Genomic DNA, 18785 nt, shown 5'->3' with positions numbered 1-18785 from the left:
GAAGGTACTTTTAACACTTTAAAAAAAGCCATTAGAGAAGTCTATTCTGAGTTTTATTGTGTTTTTATTAGGCTATATAGACAAATAAATGTCGGTTTATTTAATTATTCAATTACAATTCAACTGTTCAATGTAATTAATGTAATTCAAACCCCTCCTTAATTAGAAACATATAAGAATGACAAGAAAATGAACGGAGGAACCATACCACCCAACTCATTTGGTTGTGGTTACCAAGTAATCCAAGTATTTCATCTTGCTGTTTCTTGAAAGAAAGAAAAGTATCAGCTTCAACAACATGACTTTGTTATAGTAGAGTGTTCTATGCTCTGTCAATTCTGTGTGAAGAAGTGTCTCCATCTCTCAGTTTTCATTCGTGTCCCCTGATTCCTGTTTCACTATTGGTTTTGAAGAAGCCAACAGGGTTGGAAAAAAAAGTTGGTGAAAAATCTATGAAGAAAATGTCAAAAGGCTCAGTCAGGTCTTAACAATAATTCCCACATGAAACCATAGGTCGGAAAAAGCCATAAGCAGTGTCATTGTGTTTCAATGAAATGCGCTATTAAACATTTAATTTAAAAAGCACATAATTGTTGGTCTTAAGAAATAAATAAAATTATACCTGAAAAGTTGTAGCAAAAATGCAAAAATATTTTTTCTCCTCTCAGCTGTCTTACCTCAGGCAGTCAGCCAGGTGGTGGTTTGTTCAGAAGTTCAGGGTTAATCCAGAACAATAATGTTAATTTTGCCTGTAGCTACTTTAAGCGTGTCTTTAAATTTTAAATACGTGTAGCTTGGCAGCAACATCTGGTTTTACCTTTGTTTAACTTTTCAAGAAACCTGGTGTGTTGTTTTATTGTTGTTGTTGGTGGTGGTGCAGTTGCCCCAAGTACAATCAATAAACAATGATTACACTGCATTTGATTTAACTACTCCTGTTTGAATAGTTCAGCCTCTGTTTTGACTTTTAAATCACTCTGAAATGCTCAGTGACACAAACTGCATTCCTTAACACAAAAGCACAAGTATCAGTTTGCAAACTGAAATGGTATTTAAGGAATACACTTACAGCTGTTGAAAGGCAAAGTATTTTAGGTAATTACATGTTTGCAAAAAGTGTAAGAGTCTACAAAGTATTTTATTTGTGTGATCGAAAAAGATTTTATCTTCTGTAGCTCTAACCTATGAATGAGATATCGAGTTAAAATAGTAAAAACCAATGTAATAATAAGATAGAAAAATAGCCATATTTATAGCAATATAGCATATATAGTTATAGCAACTCTTGCTTAGCTCTCAGGATGTGTTCTGGTGAAAGTGCTGTGTGAATCAGCGCTAATAGTGGCAATTATACCCTGGGCTCAATAGGGATGTGTTCCCAGGAGTGCTATTTTGTACATTATGAGTGACACATGAGAGCTTTATAGGAGCATCAGTAATGATATTACTGGTATTTGTACCACAGTACATAATTTAAATAATCCATTTATACGAAAAAGAGTTTATTTTTAAATACTAGTTAAAGATTTAAGATTTGGCTGCATTCAGATGGAACTTAACCACTCTTCCAATTTGGCAACAGCTGGAAAAGTTACATGTTCCAGAAAAGGCAAAACCTAGGGAGCTCGAGATCTCTTTTTGATTAAAGTGATTACAAATGGCACTGGCTGTACAGTAACTATATGTACAGTATAATGCCACACTCTCTTTTGCTGAGAGCTTGCAAGACCTTTTTCATTGCATTTGGCCTTTAACACAAATCGAAGTAGGATGCTCAACTACAGCCTGCGCTGAGTGTATTTCCACCTGGCACATCATACACACACAAACAGACATTCCGCTTTTATGCTGATGCTTTTAATTGGAGTAATGGCCAGGACAGAGTTCTGTAGTGAATCAGACCTAATAGACGCAGCAATCAGTGAGGCATTGCTGTGATTTGTAAAAAACCCTACTGGTCTGTGTTATTCCGTACAGTAAAAGAAATCAAAATGTAATTTGCTTTTATGGTGGTGTCCCATCATGGATTAAGATGTATTATGTCTTGCCTGCCAAGAACCTGAAGTGTTTAGAAGATAATGATCATTTCAGAAGCTCTGCTCTGATGTGGAATAGTATTTATATGGACATCAGTTTTCCGTCTGTGACCTTAGCTTAATCTATGATACATTAAACAAAAACACCAATTTCTCTTAAGATTAATGCATTTGAAGTACTTTCTATGCAAAAAATAAATTATCATTACCTGACTTTTTTATCTAACTTTTTTTTATTTTTTCTTTCTTAGGTCAAAGCTCTTGGTCTAGAAGGAGAATATGAGTGGACCGAAGACAGCAAAGGTAGTTTTTTTAGTGATCCATGTGGTAATTTTTTTACTTTCAAAAAGAAGGTGTACATTTTCACATTTATATAAAAATGTTTAACACATCCTTTGTCTTGGTATTTCACACTGAGAAAATCATTTGAACTCATCAATAGTCTATGTGGTCTTCAGAAAGTTCTGTGGCAAAAATGATAAAAATATATACTGTACGTTAAGTGATTTTGATTATTCAAAATGTTTGTCTTATGATAAAATCCACAATACCTAACAAAGCATTTAAAATTAATATGAGAAAGAAATTGCTTTGGAAAGATATATGAAAGAATCACTTGCACCTTTAGAAAATCTTAAGAAAATATAGGCCAAGTTAAACACAATTCTTATTGGTAGTCCTACCCTACTAAATTTAACATAAACCTCAATTTCTTTTCTGGTCTTGTAAGTCTTCTGCTTACTAAAGAAGAATAAAGACAAATTGAAAACCCTGTAGACATATTTCAGCTGAAGTAAAATAAGCAGAGTACTAGTAAAAAAAGGAACACAGATTTTTTAGGGAAAAGGTAATCAGTGGGAGACACTGCTTATTTGACTTGAACTAGAAATCTTTCTTTACATGTGTAAAAAAAAACTAAATACTGAGCTATCCCAGCCACTCAATTTAAGAAAACAAACATGCATAATGTAGATTCTTTCAGCATAAATAAACCCGAAATCAACCCCATAGTGCACATTGCAGACATTGGATGTTTAACATTTTTTGCTTAATTCAATATTTCTTCATTTCTGTGAATGAATTCTGTATTTTTAAAAACAAATCATGATAGTGTGAATATCAAGAAGGTCAACCTCTTTCCAAGGACAAAATGTGAAATCAGACTGAAATAAATTGATTCCCGTGTACTGCCCTCTGCTGGGTTTTTTCTTGCATGACATTTAGGGAAATAAAATCAACCTTGATGAAATAACTAGGCAGCTAACAAAGACGAAGAATATACAGTTTTCTTTTACAGCTCTTTTATTCTCACTTTTATTCTCCAAACCAGGCTTTCAGTTCAGTTCTACCTTATTTTAAATAACATCTGGCCATACAGATGTACAGTATGCTGCTGAATTCTATCAATGTGTATGTACAGTATGTGAACTTCAATAGGAACAGAAAACATGGGAAATCCTAGATTCATAAGTACTGTCACTTACTGTACTGTCACAGTGTGTATCATTGTGTTCCTCTCCATGTACCACAGTAGAGTGAGCTCTGTAGTGTCTCATTCTGGGTTTCTAGCTTTCATTTACAGAATGACACTATAACAAAGACACTGGGTATGACTGTTAACCATAGTTTCTCTCCTAGTATTTGTAGCACATTTATATACTTTACAGACTCCTACACTAAGAGTAATAATTGTTGGCAATGTCTGCACATCTATATTTGGCGGTATCCTGTGACTGTCACGACTATAGTCCCCCCTCCTTAAGGGTGCTCCAGCCCTTTCACTAAGACTTTATTCTCTGCACCTGTTCCCTATTCCCAGCCCACCTTAAAAGCCAGGCGCTGACGCTCATCCGGGCTCCGCATCTGATTTCCATATCATGCGAGTCCGGGACCAGGAAGCGCCTGGTCCCGTTAAGGTTTTAACCTCTGTTCCCGTTCCTGTTCCCCGTCCGCCGGTTCCGACCCGGCCTTCGTGGTTTTTATCTTGTTCTGATGGATCTCCTGGTTTTGGACTTACCCTTGCGTTTTGGATTATCCCTAAGGACTACTCTCTCGGATTGTTCGCCTCGGCCACACCTTCCCCCGTGCACCAGCGCACCTTGGACACGCCCCCCTGTCTTCAGCCCCGTATTCCTGCATGACGTTTCCCTAGTGTTCCCCCACTTCTTCAGATTGTGTCGTCCGCATAGGGTCCGGAAAGAACTGTTTGTTACAGTGACTAGTGTTTGACTTGATTTGCGGTATTTTAGAACATTTTCCTGAATATCAAATGACACTTCTATAAAAATAATGTCATCCCTTCTTGTTTCTTTTGACTTAATGGAATGTACAATAAGAAAATGAGACTTACAGAACAAGGGTTTACACATATCTGTTTTTGACTGCCCTCATCCAAAAGGTTAAAGCTTCAACCTGATGCATTGGCTATAAACTGATTTTTTGTGCCAAGAGATCGTTTTGGCCTTTTAAGGTCTCTTAGAATCTGTTATTTGATGTTTATATTACCTTGATGTTCAATAAATTAAATGTACTGTATATATAGAAATAACATTTTTTTACTGTGTTATATTGCTTATTTTGTGTAATTGGTGGAGGGGAAGGTGTATATTGTGTTTTTTACTATACTCAGTTGATTTAAGGTAAACAAATGGATATTTCTAAAGATTTCTTACAAAACTTTTCAGTGAAATGGTTCAGAGATACTGGCCTTTCTTTCTGTGCAAATTATCAGATCTTGAAAAGTTGGATGCCAGTAAATCAGGATGTCAATTGCATTATGAAAGGATACAGAAAGTGCTTTGTGAAATCTTGGTCCTGTTTCCAAAACATCTCAAGTCTGAAATGAAACGCATTTACTCACTCTTGGGTGGGCCTAAATCAAGTTTATCAGCGGTGCCTGCAGTTGTTTTCGGTTACGGATATTGGTTCCTGTTGCAGGTAACCTTAGCAACAGGAGGTTTCATTGCAGCTCATTAGCTCCAGTGCGTGAGGCTACTGTAAGGAGATCTGCTATCTTCTGTGTCTCTGATTGTAGAATAGTCATTGGTAGAGAGCTGACAAACTCTCAACTATCTTAATGAGCGATTGCTCAGTTAAAAATCCCATGTTTTGGGTTTTTATTATTCCTAAACAAAATCGTCTAAATGTCTTGCTTGTTAGGTGTTTTTGTTACCATTGAATTAATGATGTACAGTATTAATTAGTGCTGTCACCTTACACTTAAGGTGTAGGTCATGCAATTTTGTTTAGTCTGCAGCTCTTGTGAACAATATTTTATGGTTTAGGTTATAACACTAATACAAACTACTGCACAGTCATTAATATTCCTTTTTCAATTTGTTTTCTGAGAAAAGGAGATGAATTATAGTATTCAGCACAGTACAGCCTTTTTACCTTGCATAAAAATTGTTTATATGTCTGAACAGTGGTAATTGTTTAGACATATAAAGAAATCTGCTGGCGAGGCATTTGATTTTGTGCTTTATTTTCATCTTTATTATGTTTGTTTTGGTACTTCAGCTGCCTTTTTCAATAGTTTTTGTGATTGTTCTCTGGTTACCTGTGGTTTCGTCCCCAATAAAATGAGTGTGACAGGTCGCTCTTAAGTGGTATGTGGTGTTGCAGAACCCATACATTAACTTCCTGAACAACAGGGAATCTCGAACCTGAGGCTGAGCCTGGAGCAACCCTGGTGAAATAAATTATTGTCCCTGACTAATTTAGTCGCAACCTGATTTTCCTGTCCAGTTCCCCCCTTTTATCTTAATCTTTATGTTGGGAGACTGAACTGTGCTTCTCCCTTACAACCTCTGATACATTTAGAGGATGGAACTGTGCTTCTTCTTTCTAACCTCTGATATGAATGGGACAGCAAACCAAGCATATCGCTCTATTAATTTCGGATCCATATTCACATTCACGTATGAATTCCTGCACTTACTTTCTCTCTTAGCTGCTCAAATCGATAAGGACTCAGAGACCCAGCTGCTCTGCTACAATGAGACACATGTTCACAAACCTTATCTGTACTAATTCGTATAGTTCATTTGATTTTCTTTTCTACAGAATCACACAAGAACTTCTGTGGAGGAGACCGTACACTGATAGACAGTGTGAGTACTGTATGAGTTGTTAAATCACTGGGGAAAGAATGAATTGTACCAGAACTTTCAGTGGAACCTGAGGTACACTCTGCAAATTATAGGGTATAGGTCAACTTCTTGGGGGTTCTAGGTGTCTAGACAGAGTTGACAGAAATACTGAATTTGAAAATACAGTAAAGTGTATTAATTATCCTCATATTCTATTGTGACATTAAGCTATTTCATGGGTAGAAGGTGCCATATCTTGATAATCAGTTTTAGTTTTCAGTTTAGAAATTCTAAAGAGCTTAAATCAGCTTTAGAAAATTTCCACTCTTAAAATGTTCATTTTTAATTCCAAATGAAAACTTGAATTTTGTTAGGAACATTCTATTCTGGTGATGGAGGTGGGGGAGGGGGGGGGTGAGGAGACATATGCAGCATCACAAGCTAAGCAGGTCTGTGCAAGAGCTTCAGCAGTGTTTGGAGGAAAGGCACATACCTCATCTGTAGCACTGCAAGCCTGCAGCACCCTGGGAAGTGCCATGAGACAGAACCAGGTGACTAGTGCCAACCGTACCCTCAGTGGCGCTCAGACACTGGTGTCCAGTTTTTCTCTGACTTGTGATCCTTTGACCATAGAGCTCAACCTGAACTCTGGAGAGTGCCTTTGGCAGTAGTTACTCGCTAGCCAAAATAGCCAACTTGGATGTAAAACAATGTGGGATATCATGTCAAGTGTGATGTGAACAATGTGAAAAACTGGAAATGGTGTACAGTTATAGAATAGTTGCAAAATTAAACTGGAATGCAGGGTCCAGTGCACTGTTGTAGAACCCTCCAATATTTCTTCTTAAAATACAAACCCTTACTATGTTGTAGAAGACGTGAGATGTGAATAGGGAGATTTATTGGGGTAACTCGCCTGGGTGAAAGTGGCAACCTGTTTTTAACATCCCCCTCCTTTAATAAAGAATGAGCCAGGGAGCCACTACAATGGTGAATGTAATGTGCAAACAAGCAAGCAAGAAGTGTGATATTTATACATAGGTAGGCAGAAGTGGGCGAGATTAGGGTTTGACCTCCCAAACATTTCCACTGATAGGTGATACACCTGTTGGTTCTGAAATATGGTAAAACCTGACTAAAAGAAGCATGTTTTTCACTTTCAGGTTTTTGAAGAGCCACTAGTCCTCTCAGTAGACGATGATGAAGAACACAAAGACCCCCCAGGTAGGATCTGTTAGATTCACTTTCCTATTGTTCAATGTTGGTACTGTTCCACAACTGTTTTTAAATAATGCTCATGTCAAGGCTCACCCCAGAGAATTGTTGAGTGTCTTAAAGAGAGATGAGTTCTGCAGTGTGCTTGTGTTCCTTTCAGGGAGTAGTAGAACCATCTCATACCCTGTTCTTCTGGGTGAGGCTTGACTCTTACCTGGAATAAATGGCTTCCTGACAATGTTATATGTTAACAATGACAATGGATGAATGTTTTAAAACGATGTTAAAAATCTGTTGGTGGCCTCAGCATGTACTGTGTAATGAAAATCCTGCTACATATGAGCTGATTGAAGAAACTGGAAATGACATCTGAGGTTAGAGCCCCTGTCACTGGCCCTTTTTTGCCTTTTTTCTTTGTCCCACTGTGGTTATTTTTGGTGAGTGTTTGAAATGGCAGGGCCCTGAATTCCTGAACTCCTTTCCCCCTTCCCCTTCCATGTGAGAAGACATTGGTACTATGGAAGTAATGAAAATGCTTTGCCTGCTACAGCAGTGTATGGATTAACAAATGCAGCTTGTGAAAAATGAGAGAGCAGTGATGACCTTGTTAGTTGTAGCATTTGCTGAGAATTTCAGCACCCAAACGACAGCTATTCAGCAAGTGCTGTCTGCATGGGATTGTATGGGGTCAATGATGTTGTAGCTTTGGCGGAGACAACTGGAGGGGCTAGGATGGGAAGAGAAGCAGCCCTTTAACATAATGCTGCCATCACCGTGCATGAGAGTATTGATAGTGTTGGTTGGGTGGTGTGTTGGGTTAGTGCCAGGCATAACATAACATATTGTTCCACTTTTGTCTTGCCTGACCACAAAACCTCTTGACACATTTTTGAAGTATCACTTAAATGCCTTGTTGCAAACTCCATGTGGGATTTGAGATGCTTTTATCCAGAAATGGCTTCCTTCTTGCCACTCGGCCATGCAGGCCAGCTTTGTGGAGTGACCAGATTGTCTCATAGACATTTTCTCCCATCTTAGCCTCTCTGTATCTCTTTCAAAGTTGCCATAGGCCACATGGTAGCATTCCTCACCAGTTTCCTCCTTGCTTGGCAGCACAGATTGGAGGGACGGCCTGATCTAGTCAGGTCCCGTTGGTGTAATCAGCTTTGCAGTTCTTAATGATCAAATTCACAATGCTCAAATGGTATTCAGTATTTTAGGAATTTGTCTTCCTCTCCTCGTTTGTGTCTTTCTGCAACTTTTCCCCTGTTGGTGGAGTTGTTTGGAAAGTTCCTTGATCTTCATAGTTGAATCCTTGACTGAAATTCACTACCTGACTGAAGCACCTTACAGAGGTGTATTTATTCTGTAATCATGTAAGCCACTATTATTGTACACGGGAGACCATTCAATTAATTGTATGACTTGCCAAAATAATTCTTTGCAATTAACTTCTTTAGGGTTGCAATTGAAAGTGGGTTAATAGTTGTACAAAATATTTTACTTTTTTATTTTTAATTGTTGTTGTTGCTGACATGTCTTTTCTTTCACAGTTGAAAGTGTTCAGTTTGACCATTTAAGTCTCAATTAAAACATCCCTTTAAAAAAATGTGTATTTATTATTTTTAATTCAGCAAATTAGGACATCATTGGATGGTGATGAATACTTTTGAAGGGCACTGGTTGCTAGATTTTGTTATGACTTTATCTAGTACAGTTCCTCTTTAAAGCCTTTGTTTAGAGCACTGGAATCCTCTGTCCTGTAGTTTTGTATCCCTACTTAATGTCAGACATTGGTCTGGATACCTTCCTGCAAATAATCCAAATTAATGGTTAAGTAAGTTAAAAATTAGTGCATTGCATAGGCTGTTCCAGTAGGCAATATGTAGATTTAGCATAGCCTTTGTGCTCAGCTCAAGTTGTACTACTGTATATTAATTTCTTACAGTGTCTTCACACTGCTTCTTGGAACTGATCTGAGGGGTCTTCCTCAGTGATCATAACCAGGTTTGGCTCATTAAGGCAAACACATTAGCAGTAGAATCAATTGTGATGCTCCAGCCTGTAGTCTCTACCACAATGACCTTCAGCTGTGAATAGTCCTGGCCATAAAGTAAAGGCATGTGGTGTCTTCAGTTCCACAGGTTCACTGCACAGGCTACTGTCCTCATTGCTTTAGCATCCAAAGCATCTACACCCCTGGACTCAGTACATTAATCAGTAATCTATTGCTCTGTTTAAAAGCATACCTAACAGGAAACTGGATCTTATTTTTTTATTTTATTGATCTTGTTCTGGCACTCATAATTTGTTTGGGAAAAAATGCTCAGAAATAATTTGCTTTTAAGTTTTAATTATTCTCTTTGTGAGCCTTTTGTCTGGTTCAAAATGTTCTGGCCTTTAAGTAAGATTGATTGCATCATAGAACCTACTGAATAAACCCTTAAAAAGGTCACACGAGGGTCTGGACATGATGAGACTCCGTGTTCTGCTTTCAGATGATGTGCTATTTGTGTTCCAAAAGAAAAAAAAAGTCTCATTTGCAGAAAGACTGACAGGTTCAATTCTGTTTGTAGACATGGTCTGTGGTTCTATAGTCTTCATTAAAATAACCATGAATTTAAGACTTGCAATGGGCTTTTTTTGTTTAAGCAAAAATACATTTATTAACATACCTAATGCATTAAGCTTGTTAAAACAGGAACGCAGTTCTCTCCTTCAGTACATTCTATCAAATGTTGCTTGGCTCATTAAAAATCTTTTCATGGTTAGGTTTTCAAGTATAACACTTGGAAATACAGAGTGCAAGCCTTCATACTTTCAGAAAGAGAAATGTACCAAATTAATAATAACAAAATATATATTTTTGCTGAACAAATGATTTCAGCCATATACTACTACCATATAATACTTAAGGGGAGCATAAACATCTTGTTTTCATTTCATCTAGGTGAACTGCATGATTAATTAATTATTTTTACTTTTTACTTTCAGTGTCATTTAAGAGTGTTAAGATGTTAAGATGTTGAGATGTTTTGCATTGTTTGCATTGTGCCTAGAACTACATAATTTAGTTTAACTTGAGGTCCCAGCCTGCTTGGAAAAAAAGAAAATAAAAAAAATGAAACAGATGCTTTGATTTAGTAATTTAATCTCATTGAGGTTGCCAAAACAATGCGTTACACAACCCTTTGTATTTGGCAGTGTCTTCAACTTTTATGTAATTCTCTTTCAAGAATCTACTTAAAGAATATTTATATATATTTATCATAAAAATAATACTTAATTGAAAACTTAAGTAGAAAAGTAGAAACCATAAGTAGAAAACACACATCTGTGTCTCATTGGAGGACAAAAATGTTGTAGTCACATCTAATTTAAAGAATTTAAAGCACATTCTTTTCTCATTTGCTGTATTATTTTAGAAAACTTTCATCTCACTAGGCCTCATTGATCAAGAGGAATTAGACAATTGGCAGCTCGTTAATTTTAAACTGATAGAAATCATTCAAATCAAGGGAGAACCTGTTAATGGCTTGTTACTTCCAAATAAGAGTGTCTGCCATCTGATTTCAGTTTATGCCTTGCTTTCAGTACTGTTCCTGTCACTGGGAATCAGAAACATTGGACTTTTCAATGTGATTTATTATCTTATTTTTTAACAAGTATTGGTTTAGGCAGTGTTAGCAGTTGCTCTCTGCTTTAAGTGAATCATTGAGTTTGAAAAATAGCTAGAAGAGTAATATTTGGAAATCTGTATATAACAGCTGTGTCAAAAGGTTATGAGGCACCAATGATCTTGACTTTGGCTGGGTTTTAATGCAGAGCTTTAGGTTTTTGTAACACATTGTGTTTTTGTACACACTACACAGGTGTAATATCTGTTCTGTATAATAACATTATGCCTGTTTTAATTTTTAAAATTTTAAGTGTTCTAAACAAACTATTTTAGAACTGTATACCGTATATTTTCTAATTTTATTTTGGGACTTGGGGGGTGCTGTAACACAATTGGAACATCTGCTTGTTAATTTTTTAACGACAGTAGCTCGGGGAGATTCATTCCTTGATGTTGGAATGCTGTGGTTGCAAGTTCAGTCTGGAGAAAGTTGTACTCTTGGTAAATGCCATATGCTAGTATAATATTTTGTTGCAGAAGCGAGTCTTTCTGTTTTAGCTATTTTTATTTTTAACTGCTTTTCTGTCTTTGTTGTTTAATGGCTTTAGCCTCAATAAAAACTGTTTCCTTAGGATCATATTCTGAAGCCATAGAGCTGCTCTATGTGTGATTTAATTGAAACAGTCTTATGTTAGTTAGCTTTTACTGAATTTAATCATTTTTAGGGTTGCTACAGTATATCAGAACAAAGGGAATAAAACAGACTTGTTACATTGTTTTCAAAATACAATATTCCCATTTGAGACAATATGTGGCTGAAACTAAAGCTAAGCTTGTTAAGTGACTTTATGATGTTTCTTATTCTGACAATAAAGAGTAATGAAGGTAATTAAAATCAAGAATTACAAAAGAACAACAAAAATGTACATCTTGTGACTATAATTCCTATTTTTTCTTTTGCTTAAGTTGCTTATATAAAAATACAGCCTGGCGACATTGTACATTAGGCTTTTGGAAGAACTTTTTCATAAACCAAAAGTGAGCAAGGAAAGTAAGGTATCATTCAACTTATGTTCTTTCCATCCCACCTACCCTCTCTTCTTGTCTCCTGTCTTCAAAAGACACAGTTCTCTTTTCATGCAGGGTGTTTTTATCTTTGTAATAAATATTTTCTGTAGTCAAACATTTACCACCTCTTTTACCACCTGCTTTGCTGTGAGGGGATTCAGTCCTCACTATGTTTAATATCATTATGCCTTGGTCACAATCAGATTATTGTTGTTTTTCTTGTTGGGCATAAATTTGATCTAGTATCAGTCTTCTTACTCTGCTTTGCTAATTATGTTCCAAGTATCAAGTGTGTTGTCATGTTTTCTGCATTAGTGTATGTGTGTGTTGGGGCTACTTCAATCATTTTTACCTCTTCCCTTGGCCAGGAAGGCAATCCTCAAACTTACATCTTATCAATAAATGCTCTGCCTCTTTCGCATCCAAATTGGAGTTTTTCTGAATCGATACTAACAACAGTTTCTCAAATCTTGCAATTTGTCAAGGCATCACTTTGTCTCTGAAATTCTCCATTAGGACATCTCTTGCCCTGAAAAAAAATATTTGGGTTATTGCAAGTAAATATGATCATATTAAAATATAGATATTGCTGCCTTTGGGCCATTGCCCATTTTGTGCAACATTTAAATCTATTTTCTTGGCTGGTGTCCGTCATGCTGACACTCACAATGGTGACAATTATAACTGATTTTAATGTGATAGGTTGAAATCTGCTTTACAATTCAAAACTTAATCTACAACACCATTAAGAGAAAGCAAGAAAAGATAAAAGCTTATAAGTTGTCAGCATCCATGTTACTTTCCACATTTAAGCTTCCTGAAATACAGGTTTGGAAGATGTTTGCACGATAAGGTGTTAATACAGGACTGAAAAAGTTAGTCATGGCCTCCATTTAAGCAGATTGGTATAGCTGTATAGTGAATGTTAAATTTCTCATAGAGTTGACAGATACCCTCTTAGGCACCTCTGCTGGTGGAGAATTTTTACAGCTAAAGCTGTGTTCCCCCCTGGGGGTCTTCACCAGATGGAAAACTAATTCAAACACAAACAGTCTCTTTCGCTGGTAATTTAACTATATGCTCACTTTCTATTTAAAATGTGTAGCTATATCTTAACTTTTCAGGGCCTGATTTTGTGTTTTTTGTGCAAAAATTAAAAGTACTCATCCATTATGAGCCTCTTTTCACATTTTGCTCTCTGGGAGATATGCCATCTTGATTCTGAGGTTAATGTCATTGCTCACTTAAAATCTTCCCTTTCTCCTATTTAAAGCCCAAATTCTTGGAACTTTTTCTACCGAGATGACTTTCAAGTCTTGACAGGCCATAAAGGGTTAAAGCCGAAAAACAAAAGCTTTACCTACAGGTAATAAATTTGCCTTTAACTGAGTTTAAAGAGACTCTTCAGTTTACAGCTCTGGGGTCTTTAATGGAGAACTTGAAATACTAGTGTTTTCCCTGGAAAGCTCTACAGTATATTGATGCCTGGGTTGTTTGAACTTGTATTGTCAGCAGTGTGGAGTGGTGGAAGGGTGTGTGTTCAGATGTCAGGTGGCACACTGCTGTTACACCCTTGGGCAAGGTACTTCACTCCACTCAGTTCAGTGACACTCCCAGCTGTATAAATGGGTACAAATAGAAGTAGTTGTGGATAAAGGTGTCAGTCAAATTCATTAATAGTAAGCATTAAGTCCCGCACCTGTCCATATTTATTTTTTTTCTCCCTAGAAACAGTTGGTGAGAATTTAGATTGCTCATTTGCATGATCCAGTTTGCTTTTCATCATACAGTACATGTTTATTTCATGTGTTAAGCAGCTTAGTACAGTGATTTTTCAAGCATCTGTGGCTTTTCAAGAAATTATTACAAAGCAATCTTCTTCTATGTCATATGCAAATACATTTTAGTTCTTCACATATACCACATACTGTATAGTATTTGTCTTATTATCAACCAAGGGAATTTGGCATCTTTGCAAAATAAATGTCCTATTTTGCTGTAATCAAACAAGGTTACCAATATTGAAGTAATAATATTTTAGTTTATGGAGGGGCTACACAGATTATTAAGTTAATTTAATATGATAGACTTTTACAGTATATACTGTATACAGGTGTCATATTCATTAGTTTAGTTATTTCGGTTAGTCCATTTGTTAAATACAGTGAAAAATTAATTTTCAGGAAAATATGTTAACAGGAGAATGATAAACTGAAAAATGGATCATAAAAGACAGTTCTGATTTACAATGAAACAAAGAGAATTTAAAAAAATTCTTTGCCATATAAGCAATTTTGTGCTGTATGGGGAAGCTAGCGATTAAAAACTTTTATTCATAGCATTGTTTTTCTTCAATTGGAGTTTTTTTTGCTTCTATTCTATGTCCTCAGTATGACCCATCAGCTAGAGCTACAGTATAAGAATCTGCACTGTCAGGAATAAATAATTTTAAAAAAACCCTAGAAATGATTTCATATACTGTACTGAGGAGCTACTCTAGGCTTCATCTGTTTGAACAGTAATTGAAATGAAGTGAGGAATGTTAACAAGCTCAAATGTCATAGTCTTACCAAAGCTGACATTTAAGATGAGCTACACTTGGGCTCTTGTCTCTCTCTCTCTTTCTAACTCCCTCCCCTTATGTCTCTGTGTTTTCTCTCGCTTACTGCCGACCCCCCCCTCCCATCCTATCCCACCCCAGCCAGCAAAGACACACATCACATTGCGAAGGGAGGCCAACAGAAAAGTTTAATGTGAGTTTAGCGAACAAACAGCAAGCATGCTCTTTCTGTGCTGTGTCTGCAGCGAGCACACACGGTTACTCGAAGAAAGAAGTTTTGTGTGCTCGGAAGATGATGGGGGGAGGGGCTGCCAAGGCCAGGCTGAATGCTAATTGCCAGTGAGTTGTTCGGGGAGACTGTGTAAGAATGGAAGATTTGTTGTAAAACAGTCACTAGTTCTGTTGTGCTGAGTTGAGAGGTTACCCTAGCCTTGTAAAGGTGCCAGACATATGCACAGCTAAAAGAAGGAACTTACCGGAGTTTCTGACATGGTGGATGATCTAGGGACCATAGAAAATTGACAAATCAGATTTATTTAGCAGCACAGAACTCCAAAGAGCTCCAAAGAGCTCCTTAAAGGAACCTGCAAGCAGTCCATGTAGTACCTCTTTTTCTTTTTCCTCTTCAGTGTGCTCAGAGATGTAAGTATGTGGACAATGCAGGGTTTCACATTTCTCTAGAAGGTCATACCATCTCGGCTGCCAGATTGGACTAGGTGTTTAATTTGCTGGCTGACGGAGAACGTAAAGTGAAGGGATCGATGGAATTAAAGCTCAGCATCTCTCCCTGAGGCCCTCCGAGATTTGTCAGTGTGCATGGAAAACGTTTCACCAGCATTGTGAAGGATAAGCCAAGGAGTACATGTTTTTTTTTTACCCATGCTCACCCCCAGGTACACCCGTGGGTGCTGTACCTGTCTTGTTGGTGAGCCCTAATTAACATTCTGTACCTACTGTACATGCTTTGGTTTGTCTTTTTTTTTTTGTTCCTCTGTGGAGTAACCTTCTCCTCACTCTTGATAGCTTGGCCTCAGCAGTTTGATTTGCATAGAAATGAAAAGGTGAGTTAATGATTCATTGGCTCAGGCTGACCTTCCAAATTCTTCTCAACATTGAAGCAGCTCTGCGGTTCAGTTTCTTTTGTTTCCTGCCGTTTTGAGGACTGTCGTCTGGCTGTCTTGCCCCAGCGATGTGCGTGTCTGATTGCTTGGATAGCCCTGTGTGTTTTAGTGTAATTCCCTCCCTGGATTATTAAGCAGTATGATTCCAGCATTGCTGTTTCCTTACTGTAAATCACGCCTGGAGTAGGGACACCTCTGAACACAGCAGAGTTTGGCATTCTATCATGTTTCAGCTGACTGCTCTCACTGATGTGTTTGTTTGAAACACATCAGAAAAAGAAATGGATTCCGACTCGGATTCTCCATTTAATTACTCTTGGCCTTCCTTTCCCAAAATGAGGATTCGACGGAGATCTTCAAAGCAAGGTAAAACAAAACATGCTATCATTTTTTTCTTGTTTTGACTATTTGACGGCACAATAACTTTCCTCTTAAAGCCTGATATTTTTGTTTCATAAATGTTCACTGCACTTGTGCCAAAACTTTAGTTGATGCTGTCATCTGTAAAGAATCTGGAAACAAAAGTCTTTTTCGTTCAATGTTAAATGTATGGCAAGAAATGAACTACTCTTTAAGCGTATCCATTTAAAGATGGATATAAACTATCTTTCAGTGATTCTGTCAAGGATTATAAGAAAGTTGCCCGTTCATTTTCAGATTTCTGGGGGGTCGTTTTAAATGATAACATATTTTGAGCAAGTATTTGCTGTTTTATTGCTATGACTGTTGTCTGTTCCAGTCGAAATAAACTGTCATTATGTACATATGGTTTGGCAAAACTGATGTCCTTCACTACTAAAGTGGGTATAAATTGCATTTTTAAAAATTAAATTTCCCTTCCTTTTGATGGGAGTGATCTGTATAGCACCCAGGTCGCCTTTGTACACAATTCTTTTCATCAGGGGATGCTCTCTTTCTTAGGACCTAAACAGCCACAGGAAGCTATAGTGTCTGCAAAGGCAATCATAGTTCTTTGCAATAAATTACATGCTGGCTGTATTCAGGCTAAAAATAAAGAAGAGCATTCTTGGTGCTTCTCTTTGGCACTACAAATCAAGTTTGAAAAACAAGCTATAAATATAAAAGCCATTTTTCAGTTAAACAACTACAGTGATACTTTTGTTTTGTCCTCAAACATTCATTAATTCTGTTCCACTGAGAATGCTCAACAGGGTGACTGTTAAATCGGTCTTTTAAGAAAGTACCTGAGTTAGAAATACCATAGCAAATTAGCACAAACAAGTTCAAAGGCTTACAGTTGATTAATCAATAAAAATCAATATGTCTGGATCTCTTTTCACATGCTTCTATTTCTATGCACTTTTTATGTATAGCAGGTAATTGGTTCTTTGAAATGTAAAGGTAATGAAAGAGTAAGAATTACTTTGTATTATGCACTTTTACTGTTGTATAAATTACCACATGTTGCATAAATTACAAAATGTACCAATTATTAAAAATGCTAAAAGAATGTGTAGTCAAAGAAACTATGGCAGATGCACAGCTAAATGTAAGTGTTAGACTCATGTCAGAAATTTAGTTACCTAAATGATTTGGCACATTTGCATTTGGCAGTTTTATGGACTGTTTTCAAGCATAATCCATAGGTTTTGTATAATTAAATAGATGCAGAGCATTCGCTGAATGGTACAGGAAATCCCAGCAATAGTACCAGTGCAGTTTTATGCACTGCAGATCCAAACTGCACAGTGCAATCAACCAAGCATTAACACATTATGTTCTGAATGTGCATTGTCCAGGGGCTATTCTGTCTATTCACTTGCTAAACAGATTGTTTTTTTATGATGTTAGCACAATAGCCAGACTGCGCATAGACACTGTGTTTCCTCTTAAGATACGTTTCAGGCTGCTGACGTAGATGAATGAGGACAGTCAGATGATGTCACCTTCCCAAGGCCATGGGCTGAGGATATGGGCCGAGCGTTGCTTTGCTCCCAGAATCTTTCCACCTGTTGGTCTTCTCCAAGAGCCTTTTTACCAAGATAAAATGTAAAAGTGCTTTTGGCCATGGCGTCGTGTGACTCTTTAATTTCTATGACAAACTAGAATGATAGAAATAAAATTAATCTCGGAAACCATATTAAAGGAGTAAAAGTAAAAGAAAACTGCTTCGGGTATTATTTTTCAAAGGCCGATTGCACCAACAAGGATTAACAACTTATCCATATTTGATGAAGGTTTATCTTTTAATCACATTCCACTGGATTCAGAAACAGATTTGATATTTAATTCTTGTTTCTAAGATTAAATATTTTTATATCCTAAATATCCTAGTTTATGTTTTAGTGGTGCAATGTACAGTAACAGTGATTTCAGTAGGTCTGGACTAACGCAGTGATATTCAGTGCATTAGAAGGTGAACAGTTTGATAGAGAATGATAGCCAGGCACTGAGGACAAAGCTGTTAGAGCTCTGGCTATGGAGAATGAGTGATTGAGCCGCTGGAAGGGTGGTTATGCGGAGGAGAGAAGGATGTGAAATAACAAGTGTTGACCTCAAGAAAATCTAATTCTGAATGATCTAATCCTAGTTTAATACTAAATTGAGTTTATTTTTATCTAGATTTCTTGTAGTCAGCACTGAATATCCCGTATACTGTAGAGAAAAGTGTTAAAAAGGAGAATCTAAATACAATACCTATTTTAGACATATAAATAATATTTTTGGGGGTATGTTTCTACATTTGAAGTTTGCCATGTGCATAAATATTGGCAGATTTGCACTTGACTGTTGCATGTAATCATTGGCCAGACTGAAGTGTGCTGTAGTCATATTTTATTGTAAAGACCGTGTGTATTGTATGTAAAGATTGTGACCTGAATTGGATGAAGCAGTTAGAAAATGGGTGGATAGATGTAAAGACAATGTGATAGGTACTGAGCATTTGAAAAATCAGTACGTCCTGGAATTTGAGACAACACAGCATTTTATTAAACATGCCAAATTATGTTGTGCTTTTGGGTGGTATTGGATTTTGACGACAGAGTGCAGAGTATAAATCCTATTTTTCAACATTCAGTGCCTTGCAAAAGTATTCAGATCTTTAATATGCTG

The 18785-nt window shown here is 36.9% G+C and overlaps 1 protein-coding gene across 4 annotated transcripts in view; it reads left to right on the top strand.

Annotated features, from left to right (window-relative positions):
* arhgef28a (Rho guanine nucleotide exchange factor 28a) overlaps positions 1–18785 on the top strand; it is a 122571-nt gene that overhangs the window by 42380 nt on the left and 61406 nt on the right. For 3 of the 4 annotated variants that reach the window (XM_088910990.1, XM_088910989.1, XM_088910988.1), the window contains exons 7-9: positions 2288–2339; positions 6102–6148; positions 7291–7351. In XM_088910990.1, the coding sequence (XP_088767116.1) occupies positions 2288–2339; positions 6102–6148; positions 7291–7351 (160 nt within the window). Of the gene's footprint in view, positions 1–2287; positions 2340–6101; positions 6149–7290; positions 7352–16027; positions 16077–18785 lie in introns of those variants that run through there. The other variant, XM_088910991.1, reaches the window with a different exon arrangement.

This window comes from Atractosteus spatula, chromosome 3 (genome assembly GCF_055471065.1).
Source record: "Atractosteus spatula isolate fAtrSpa1 chromosome 3, fAtrSpa1.hap1, whole genome shotgun sequence".
In the NCBI taxonomy this organism is placed as follows: domain Eukaryota; kingdom Metazoa; phylum Chordata; class Actinopteri; order Semionotiformes; family Lepisosteidae; genus Atractosteus; species Atractosteus spatula.
The sequence above is the reverse complement of the archived record's forward strand: the minus strand, read 5'-3'. Positions and strand labels throughout refer to the sequence as shown.